Source organism: Odontomachus brunneus, unplaced genomic scaffold, assembly GCF_010583005.1.
Source record: "Odontomachus brunneus isolate Ranch 3 - 2012 unplaced genomic scaffold, Obru_v1 Obru_scaffold_141, whole genome shotgun sequence".
Lineage (NCBI taxonomy): Eukaryota > Metazoa > Arthropoda > Insecta > Hymenoptera > Formicidae > Odontomachus > Odontomachus brunneus.
The window spans coordinates 699765-712127 of record NW_022639591.1 but is presented as its reverse complement, the minus strand read 5'-3'; the positions used below and the strand labels follow the sequence as shown (position 1 = coordinate 712127).

The window sequence follows — 12363 nt, the reverse complement described above, 5'->3', positions numbered from 1 at the left end:
TTGTTATGTCATTTTATGTAAAAAAATATCATCATTAAGATGTAGTACATGTGACGTCTCTGGTCTATGACTTGGGACTGTTAAAAAGATGTCATTATTTGGTTAACTTGAAGGATAAATGACGTAACAAATGACGTAAAATTCACATCATTATCACGGCTGTTTGCTACTTGGGATGTTTTTCGAATGTTGAATTGCAACGTCTTATAGACATCTACAAGATATTGCAATTTAGCGGACATTAGATGTTTCTATAACGTTTCTTTAACGTTGAATTTATATTTTGCAATGTTGATACAACATCTCAATGTCGAAATTAAACATTTATAAGATAGGAATTCAACATTTCTGTGCTGTATGGAGTTAATATAAGTAATATTTATGAAATATATAAAAATATTTAACATTTTGTTGGCATATATAAATATATATTAACAAAATATTAAAAAAATGTGCTGTTATGAGATGCAACAGCATCTATAGTAAAGAATGTGGCATACATTTTTTCTTGTAAATAAAATACTTTTATTGAAGTAAAGATATTGAGGTTAAAATGGTATTCTTCTTTTGTAATTAAATATTCTACATTACACATTATATATAGATTTCTAGAAAACAATCAGAGAATTATGGATATATTGGGTACAGGCAATTACAAAACCTGGTTTTATTCCTGACAATAAAGTAAATTAGGATTTTAATTTTTTTATTTCTGTATTTTATTTTATTTATTTTTAGAACTAACAATTACAATATATTTTAATTAACCTTTTTTTGTGTGTCACACACTTTACTTTTATATTTAGTATTAGTATTTAATTTACAAAATTAGATCTTATATATAATACTTTCTCTGTGTGTTTCGCAACTGTAATTACGTGTAGATGTATACAGTTTTACAAACTGTTATTTCAATAGCAAGCGACACAGGAAGCCACTTAATGCTCGTATCAATTGTAGTGATAAGTGAAACGCTCCTCGAAGGTACTACGTCATGTATAAGTTGTACATTATATATGGGTACACTAATGGCATCTAAGTTAGCAATTTAGGATATATTATATATGTCTATGATCTAATATGTGCACGTGGTGTAGCATGAGTACCCGTGACTTCATTAAAGTCGGCCTCATTCCGTGGACCCGTGTTCGATTCTTTATGCTATTTTTTTCTTTTTAATATTTTCATAATATGAATATATTTTTATTCGCTGTGTACAAATAAGTTAATTTGTGAAAATTAATTGGTTTGTGAAGCTCTATAGATATTCCCGAGTCCGAAACGGATCCAACGCTATGACATTTAACCTCGATTTTTTTGAAAACGAGTGGATATTTACACAAACGGCAAAATATGTCTATTTGTTTTCGATGAAGAAGGTCTGTGCCAAAGCCCATCAAAATCGATGACCCACACTTTGTGTCCTTCCATTGTAAGTGAAAATAATTCATGTGTTTCCCTACATGAATAGAATTATATAAAACAAATATGTTTATATATAAAATATTTCACAGACATACTTTCAGAAAACATAAATATAAAGACGTTAAAATACAATATTATTTAAATTTCTATTTTCTACAAAAAGGATATTGAAAAATAATTATTAGATCAAACGAAAATACCATTGCGTTATAACAGCTTTGTGTATATTCATGTGGTATAATGTGGTATAACTGTTGACTTTCTTTTATGGATTCTTTTGAAAACCATGTAAAAATTAAGATAAAATAAAATTAAGTGTCACATAAAAAACACTTAGCCTGCCTATGTCACAATAAGGTGTATTGAAATTTACATTACACTACTGTACAATACGGTCACATGGTTTTTGGCTTTATAACTTTAAAGTTTAAGGTTTAAACTTTAATTGAGCCCACGTAAAGTGTTCTATCACATCTCGGTTTCTTGGTAACAGAGGTTTAAAAAGTGCAAAAACGAATTTTTTATACTTTGACTTCATTTTTCTAAAAAAATATGATGTGATGGAACATTTTAATATTCCTTTCCATATTCCCATATATTCAAATATACTCGTACATGTGCTACAAATGCGGCCTTATGCTCGTATTAGACTATGGATTAGAGACTGAGAATTGAGGACTGAGGATTGAAGATTGGAACTTACTCAACAACAAAACAAGATCGAAGTTTATTAATTTGTTAAAATTTAATCCTCAAACTCCAATCCCTTTTCTGATACGGATTTTAGAGAAAAATTCGTTTTGCGTGTGTGTATACGTGCGTACGTGAAAAATCTGAATTAGAAAAAATGGACTTTGTCGTCTGTGAAATTTCGAGATTTCAGGATTAGCCACATTAATCTGAATGAGACGTCGTAACCTGCATTCACTAGTCGTAAAACTTGCATTCACATTATATACGAAAAGTATAATTACTTTTTTTTTATTATGGCCTTATTTAGTTTTTGAGATATCTTAATTGAAAGATAGATTACGCAAAATCTTAAGAAAGAGCTAATAGTACCGTGATGTTTTATGTGGACATAATCGTTTCTGCGTCAGACGTTTTTTTATTTACTTGGCATTGTCGTATTACCGTACTGCTTGATATCCACGAAAGACAATGTCAGAAGCGCGTGGGAAATTACTTTTTCGGCATGCCGCTTATATTGTCTTCCGTGGAGATCTTTCGGCGATATTCCTCACCTGTTAAGACCGCTCACCCGATTATCCAATGCTCGCGCTATTACGTATTCAGCATTAATTTTACTGCATCGTGTGCGCTGATTGGACAGTGGGCTGGAGTTCAGTGCAAATCTTTCTTTGTTAATAACTCAAAATTTTGCATAGTTGTTTCGAAAATGATACCAATCTTATTATTTATTCTGAGCTATTCTAGCAATATACTAACTTGGGTACGGATACTGTCAAATATTCTATATACAGGATATTTCTTAACCTACGAAGCACACAGCGTTATTTTTTATGAAAAATTGAATCAAAAAGTCCTGAACTATTTTTGTCTTTGATGTTTAATGAAGCAGGTATTTTTTAATAAATTCCAGCAAATCCGCGCAGTTATTTAAAAGTATACACGTCTGTGAGCCGCGCGCCTGGTGGTGTGCGTGAATGTAGTGGTGGAACATGCACCAGGCGCGCGGGTCACAGCGTGTATACTTTTAAATGACTGCGCGGATTTGCTGGAATTTATTAAAAAAATATCTGCTTCGTTAAACATCAAAGACAAAAATGATTCAGGACTTTTCAATTCAATTTTTCATAAAAAATAACGCTGTGTACTTTGTGGGCGGAGGTTAAGAAACATCCTGTATATATATTATACATGTACAGTATCCCAGATTTTTTTCCGTAATTTTTAATGAGAACGGATTAAGATAAATATAAAAGTTCTATATTGTTTTGCTATACTCGCAATAATAGTCGAGATATTAATTAAAAAGACTGATGAATGATAATATAGATGATATGGTAGATGAGCTGTAGTGACGATGTATGCTGTTGTGTACTTATACATTAAGTTAAATTGAATAAAAAGTCCTTTATTATTTTGTAAATTACCATATAGGTCTTTAGTTATTAATAAAAGAAAATTGTTATAATAATTGTACGCGATAATGCATAAATCTATGTAGTTATTTGCAAAATGATAAAACTTTTTTGAAACATAACTTTTTTTTTTGACTATAACTTTTATTTGAAACATTTTTCTGTAAAACTTATATTTTTTGAGATTTTTCAAGGTTTCCATACTTTTTCCTCGCCCTATATATATATATATATATATATATATATATATATATATATATATATATGTACCAATTTCGTTTTAAATTGATATATATTAGTGAAATAAATATATAGAGACGTAATTTTGTTTAATAAATAATACATTTATATAGTTTTCTTGATACGTCACGAAGAATGTACTTAGCGATAAAACTACCTTAAAAACAATATCTTTTTCATAAATTTTTACAAAGTTATCACAAACGTTAACTCAAAGTAAAAAATAGCTTTTGGAAAGTTTATTGAAAAAAATTCTCTTTTTATTATTGTTTACAATATTAAAGAAATTGGAACTAAGTTTTGATTTTAATTGTTATATTTGTGTTATAGATGAGTTCTAATATGGACTAATAAATAACTAACAGTGCATAGATTTACTATTTGGAAAAAGAATTCCACTTGTTTGATAGCATATATATTTGTTCTCTCTTTCTCTCACAGTAAGTTTAAATACTTTAAATACTTTAAGATATAAAAAAATAGTAGCCCATATTCTCTCTTTTCTTATACTATTATAAGATTCTACTATTATGAAGAAAATTTAATTAGATATATTAGTGCACACTCGTGAGTTTGAGAATGTTTTATGTTCATTTCTAAATTCTGCTTCCGTAACATATAAAATTATATATACAGTATTTAAAGACAAATTTAAAACAATTTTAAATATAAGATTATCATTGTTATTAAGATGGTTGTGGCGAGGAACTTAGAATGCAAATTATTCGAATTACATCTAATCGAAACGGAAAAACATCTTTGTGAAAATGATCGTTCTTCCGAGCAATTTTCCGGAGAGGAAATCTCGTCTCCGGTATCGTCAATGTAACCGATGATGTATCTCGCTTGAGGTGGCTTTGTTTGCATCTAGCGAATTATTTTACGATTTGTCTTTGTCAGCTCGACCGTATTGTTGTTGCCGTATCAGTGGGTTAAGATTCCGGAAAGGGCGTTATTGTTCACACGCACGAATGCTAAAGTGCTTCTTTATCTTCGTGTTACGAAAGCGTCAGTGAAAGAGAATATCGCGAAAGGAGACACAAAGATGATCCATTCTCGGGGCGAGTGACAAACGTCAGAGCTGATTCGTCGATACTTTTTTGTTGAGTGTCCCGAGAAGTTCGGATAATTTCGCGCGCGTGTCAACAATCCCTCGAATGATTCTTCCGAAACGGAAGATACGTGTAAACGATGATGAAAAATCTGGCTTATGACATTTATTTTAATTAAAGATTAATTTACGGAGGAAGCTTGCGTCTGCAAAAGTTTTACCGTTTCTCGTGTCACTGCGATTTGTCGCGAGGAGGTCGTCGTGATTTGGTAGTAGAGGAGACTGAGATAACTTGTCAGAGTTGCAAATTTGTCAGCGTTTCGGTATTAGAACTTTTCAGACAACCACTTGTTGTGATTTATTGTAAAAAGATGATGGAGACAAAGTTGTTTGGTATTCCTACGCTAGAAATCTTTTGAACCGTATATTTTTTCTATAATAAACAAAAATGAAGCATTTGAACATGTTGCATTACGATGAAACTGATTTGATAACAAGATAAATTTCTGAGCTGTCCAGAATAGTTTGGCAACATATATACAAAAATGAGAAATGTATTATGTATTGCCGTATATACAAAATATACAAATGAGAAATGTATTATATATTAAGTTCTCCACTTGCACATATGCTTGATTTAAATTATTTTATTAATAAAAATTACTTTTTTTCTTATTACATAAAATTGTATATCATACAGCCGCGCGAAAGACTTCGTTCTAATTAATAGCATAGGAGTATAAAATTATGTAGGCTCTATGGTACAATTACAAATGAAAGGAAAAAGCCAGTAAGAACTTATGCGCAGATATGTAAATGCAATACAAGTTAAATTATACAAGGTGGGCCAAATGTATGGATACATCCAAATAAATCTTCAGGACAAGATTTTCGGAAAAAATTGCTCGGGCCTAAAAGAACTATCTGCTGATGGCCTTGAATTTAACCTTAGCCCCAACCTTCAAAGTTATTTAGAGGTCAACTTTGCTTTTTAAATAGAAATATTTACTTTTTATTACGGAATTTTATTCTACATAAAAAAAATAACTTTTGTTTGAAAAAAAATTTTATATAATCTCCACTTTCTAAGATATTTACGGAAATATCTACAAAATTATTGGTTTTAATAATATTTTACTCGAATTCTATCAACTTTACCGAAAAATGCTCTGAGAATTTTTTCAGAATTTTTTAATTAACTTCTTAGTACTGCATTTTCTTGTATTTTCTTGAAATACTAAAAAGTTTATAAAAAATTCTGAAAAATTCTTAGAGTTCTACGAGAAGGAAATAAACAATTTTTGTCTCTTGCTATTTTTCGGTAAAGTTGATAGAATTCGAGTAAAAAATTACTAAAACCAATAATTTTGTAGATATTTCCGTAAATATCTTAGAAAATGGAGATTATATAAAATTTTTTTTCAAACAAAAGTTATTAATTTCTTTATGTAGAATAAAACTCCGTAATAAAAAGTAAATGTTTCTATATAAAAAGCAAAGTTGATCTCTGAATAACCTTGAAGATCGGGGCTAAGGTTAAATTCAAGGCCATCAGCAGATAGTTCTTTTAAGCCCGACAACTTTTGTTCAGGTCACTTTTTCCGAAAATCTTGTCCTGAAGATTTATTCGGATGTATCTATACATTTTGGCCTACCCTGTAAATTAAAACGTCATAACTTTGACTTACATTTTACAAAATACATTAGGGTACAGCGGGGTAAATTGAATAGCAGGAGAATTTGGATAATGTTAAGCGTTTGCGACAATTTCAGAAAAATATGAGACGCGTTGTTTTATGTTAGAGGTTAGCATGCTATATATTCATATTTTTATGTTATATATTGTATTTTTCTGAAATTGTCGCAAACGCTTAATATTATCTAAATTCCCCCGCTATTAATTTACCTTGCTGTATCCTATCTACCAGACGTGTTTCTGTTATTTATGAACTTCTTCAATAGCATAATACAAACTTGTTATACAAAAACAAACTTGTCGTTCGCATACAATTTAAAATTTCACTGTTAAGAGAATATACGCAATTAGTTCGATACTCAGCGACCTCCGGTTCGTGCAAAAATTTAGAATCCTACTTTCAAAAAAAAAAACCGCAAGCCCTACTCACCAGCGTCCACAGAAGTCAAAATTGCACGGCGTGGAGTGCCCTTTAATTCCGCGACAGGTGAGCTCAAACTGTGTGTTCTACAGAAGTTAAAACAGAGCAGTGCCAGCGGATACACACATTGGCCAAATGTAAAGATGTAAAATTAATTTTTTTACCAAACGAGATTTCAAAGCTTGTAACGCGTACAGATAGAATGTACTGAGCCGAATGCCGGCAAGCCAATTCTCGGATAGAGTTTTATAGAATAAAATTATTGTGAAGAAAGGGGAGCCAAAATTATGTATGTATAGCATACAATTTACAATATCTACAATAACATACAATTTAATTTAACAATAAGTTAACATTATGCACATAACTCTAAAGTCAAAAGTTAAGAAAAGTTAAATGCTGCGCGATAATAATCACAATTAGTTCAGTGCCTTTTTGAGTATTAATGGCATGTGGATTTTTTTGAATGTAACACATTTCCCCTATTAATTTTTTTATAATATGTACGCTCGTTATACAATATCTTAACATTATTTTAATCAAAATTATTGATCGTCAGATATACAGTGATATGTTGTATCCATAGATGAAATGTGAGAACTTATAACGTTTTAACATATAATTTAATTTGTGTTGCACTTACATATCTGCGCATAGGTTCTTACTGCCTTTTTTCCTTTCATTTATAATTTTTTGTAAAGCATAGATTTAATCATTTACAGTGGAGAATATTAATACAAATTTTTGAAACAATCAAACATTGTCTCTGCTGCTTTTAAATCAGACATTTGCTTTTATTAATGCAATATTATCTCGATTTTAATAAAACTTAGACAAAAATATTTATTTCCCAAAAGAAACATTTCGCGATTGCTTTTTCATAATTTTTCTTACAATAAATATATGTACGGAATACATTTTGGTCACACATATACAATCGCCTCTTTTGTGAATTTGCTCCGGCTTCCTCTACTTATTGGACGAGCTGTACTTACCCCACTGGTTTTTCGCAACGACACGTTCTGACTACCTCTTTGATTCGGCGTCCGAGAGTTCGTTTTTTCATCTTTAACTGAAACGAAAAAACAGAAATTACTAACATAACAACTTTATATTTCACACAAAGTTACTTTAATTTATTGTAGTACATATTAGTATATGGTTTATTTAATAATAATTATGTTTGTTTTTACGTTTGTTATTAATAAATCGATATTAGTACTTTATAACGGAATATCGAGGTATTTTACGTGCAATTAATGATTCTACATTTCGCGATTTGAATAAAATATCTTTGGCGTATATCGTTTGCGAGATACGCGAAAAGAGAGAATTGGTCGGCTGCAGCAATATCTTTCGTGGACATTACGAATTTTATTTTCCGTGTGGATGGAATCCATAATCAATGATTACATTATATTTTTACCGAGATGAGTATAAGGCGTAAGTAAAAAGCGTTTGCAGCAGGAACGCCAATAGTAGTAGTATTTTATTTTCTACTTTAGCTTTACAATGCCAGGAAATTCTTTAAGTTATACATTATCCTTATTTTTACATTTTCTTATACGCCTTTTCTTCATTTTCTTGTCGCCATTTTAACCTATTTATTTCTTAAACCTGCTTCCTTTTCTGTTGCCTTTTTACTTTTTATCCTAGATATATCTTAACTTATACATTGGCAAATTCTATTCTTTTAGACTTCTTATCCTTAGATTTCTTATCCTATATATACTCTCGGAGGTTTGCCAGGCCTTCCGAGAGAAGTGCGAGAGTACGAAAATTTTTCAGTTTCTCTGGGAATCGAACTCGGGCCTTTAGCGTAGTAGTAGACTAGTGTATAGTCCACTGTATTACGCTCGCACTCGGCAGGAACGCCAATAATTGCCAGCTGAATTTCATTATAGATATAATTTTTGCTTTCGTGAGAAGAAGTGAGAAGAGTGTTTTTAAATCGCATGTGTTCAAGGCGCTTGCGATTTTGTATTTTAAGAGTTTTTCGATTACGGCCGATATATAACAGCGGTTCGCCGCTCACATTCGCGCGTCCGAGATCTCGTCTTTATTGCATGCAAGGGATTAAAAAATTAAATACATTATAAGGCTATCCATACTAAATCTATCATATCGCGAGATAAGTGAATTCATTACGCTCACTTACATATCGCCAGTACTAAAATTTAATTATCGCTTTGAGAAAATAAAAGAAACATCAGTGGAAGATTGTAAGAGTGTATGCGAGTGACAAAAAAGAGAGAAAGAGAATAAATAATACACAAAATATTCGGGAAGTAGGGAATTCATTTTAATAAATGATTAAGAGATATCATATAACTAGAGTGAACCTTATACTATAGGAGATGCCAAGATTAGATGCCCTATAGTACAGAGTTTTGACGTTTAAACTTCTTAGACAACTAACTGTGGTGATTGACTATACAAACATGATAGAAGCAGCCCACACAATATGCATGTTTTAAAGACGTTTTATGTAAGACGTTTTTATAACCAAAAGTCATGTAAAAGGTGTCTTATTTCAAATGTCTTTAAGTCGTTGCCCAAAAGATGTCTTAAAAATGACTTAAAAACATCTTATTTCAGACATCTTTAAGATCTTACCAAAAGATATCTTAAAGACGTCTTGTTTCAGACGACTTCATGATGTCTATTGAAAAACATATTTAAGATTATGTATGACTGTTTATACTACCGACTATTATTACCGACTATTATTACCGACTATGAAATTTACACGCTGTTGCTACGATAAATATCATAACGATCTGTTATACTGCAATTCTAGACAAAATCGTAAAACTCGTAACTTGTTCTTGTAAGACTCATAAGAACTTATGAATAGATCTGCAATTCTATGCGGACCGTATGTCATATGATAACTTGTAAATATCTACGATTTTTTTAAAATTTTTTTCGTAAGTTACGATTTTACGATTTACTCGTATATTTGCTTAGAATTGCAGCATTAATCTTTGCAAGCATCACGTACATAAATTATTTAAAAAAGTCAAAATCTTGGAGAAGATATTAAATTGTAAATTTTTATAATTTCCCAGTAAGCAAAGAACATTAACGTTTAGAAGCGTTGACTTTATGTGCATTGTTTGGACATTTTCTAGTAATATTGCATTTATATTTTTCACATGTTATTTTGTGATATGATTTTTTTGAATGTTTTTTAAACGTTTTAAAAACATTACAAAAAATATATTTTTCAAATGTTACTTTAACATTTATTTGAGATCAATGCAACATCTTAAAAATATTTCTGATTAAACGTTAACGTTATGGCAACCCTATTTCAACATTATTGAAACTTCTAAATCGCGGTCAAAGTATGTTCTTAATAATGTTTGATACAATATTAAATCCTACATATTTGACAATATTACAGATTCTTGAATAACATTGTATTAATGATTTCTTGCTCACTGAGTTGATTAATGCACTTTTAAGTTATAGTACCGTGTGAAAATTTTTTTTCTTCACATACAGGCAGTTTTTGAGAATAATAACACAAGTCGACATTAAACGTGCAACATAAATTAAATGTATTATTCCTTGTAGACGTTTGATCGCTGAATCCGAATCCAGAAGCGAAATTTTTTTATTATGTCAAATTTTTTAGAAGATTGAAATTAAAAATGTGAAAAAACGCGTTTTTGGCCATTTTTAAAACAACAGTAGATGAACCTGACGTACTAGAGGATTTTAATAGGGATTCTATTAAAGCTTCAACTATGCGCTTGAGATGATTATAATGAAGATAATGTTGTACCCGCCTATCTTGAGCAGTAATTGATTCTCCCTGCGAGCACGCGCTCGCCACTCCTTACCATACGCTGCCTAGGGAATTCTGGAATTGTGTACAAAACAAAAAAGTTATATTTTTGATCTAAAATTAATTGTTCTTGTTCTAAAGTTGAAGTGAATTAAATTTCTGTGAGCGAAGTCTGATATTAATTTATTTCTTTATTTATGGTACAATCGTCTTTATTTAAGGTTTGCGTCACCGTCGCTTGAGCGTAGTGGGTCCCCGTCTCGACGGGATCTCTACTGACTGGTTGAGGGGCGTGGAGGTGGAAGTACAACCACCGGGATAGATACGTGAAGTGATTGGTGCCGCGCAAGCTGCAGAGTCGGTATTCTTAAGAAAAAATTCGGTTGCCTCTACTTTTATCGGAATTGAACCTTCAGTTAAGGGCACGAAGTTCAAGGGAATGGAAACACATGAAATCAGTGTCAGGATATCGGAACTGGTCGAAGATGTCGATTTTGTCAGGTGTTGCTTCAGGAACATTAATGAAGCCGTATCTGAGATGATAAAACGAAAGCTTTAATCAATAAGGGGCGGAGCGTTTGCCATCGCAGCGAAAGCGGCGGCGACAATGAGAAGGGGTCTCCTCCATCGAGGATTGGTGGGTAAAGAAGTTGGAGTGAGAAGTCGCGGAGTTTTGGGTCGAAATGGTCTGGCTCCATAGCCAACTTCTCCGAAAGGAGGAGGCCTTGGCGAAAGCTAAGGGTCTCAGCTTCGGGAAGGGGGAGGGGAAAGTCCGTTAGATTCAGTTTAACGGATCTGATAACGCAATGGGATCCGGTGTGGCGGATATTCCGCCTGTTGGTCTTTTAGCGGAAGGAAGTGTGTGGGGCTCGTTCGATCTGGCAGCTCAAACGTCTGTACGGCGTGTTGCGTTGTTCGACGGTCAGTGGGGCGGGAATTTGTTTCCTATCTCGGTGGTCCGGCCGGCGCCAGAAAAATAGAAGGAGGGAGACGGCCACAGGACTTGTTCTTAAAAAGAAGAGAAAGACGCGGAGGATCCTTGAGGATAAGTAAGTCCGAGTCGTTTGGAAGAAATGGTACAGCATCGGAAAGAGGAGCAGGGCCTGCCTCCTGAGGGGACGCGAGTGTCCCTTCGGTTCCGTGTCGGCGATTGTCGCGTATTACGGCTGTGTCGATTCGATGCGAGTTGGAGAAGTCGTACGCGGAGGTGCTGCGACGGACCCGAGTGGAGATTTTGGAAGTCCGGCTCTGCCGCAATATCATTAGAGGGATTCTGCTAGAGATGAAAGAGGGAAGGAGCGAAGGCAGACAGTTTGGTTGTCGCCATATATTAGGTGAAGTAAAAAGTTCTGAGCGTTTTTTCGCTTTATTTCGACGATGAAATTAACATAGTTAGGATTATCCGATTTCGATCAAATATGCGCCGTTTTGTTCGATAACTTTTGTCCATTTTGAAGGCAATTTCATAATTCCGCGATTGAAGAAGTCCTCGTCCCTATTGGTAAAAAAACTTGACCAGCTCATTTTCACAAGCCTCTCTTGAGGCCAGTTTTGTACCATCAAGAAAATTTTGCAAATGCTTGAAAAGGTGATAATCGCTTGGTGCCAAGTCTGGACTATACGGCGGGT

The 12363-nt window shown here is 32.7% G+C and overlaps 1 protein-coding gene across 25 annotated transcripts in view; it reads right to left on the bottom strand.

Annotated features, from left to right (window-relative positions):
- Nucleotides 1-12363, bottom strand: part of LOC116850282 (pleckstrin homology domain-containing family G member 5) — a 734731-nt gene that overhangs the window by 167087 nt on the left and 555281 nt on the right. For all 25 annotated transcript variants that reach the window (XM_032828362.1, XM_032828366.1, XM_032828360.1 and 22 more), the window contains one exon: nt 7934-8010. In XM_032828362.1, the coding sequence (XP_032684253.1) occupies nt 7934-8010 (77 nt within the window). The remainder of the gene's footprint in view (nt 1-7933; nt 8011-12363) is intronic.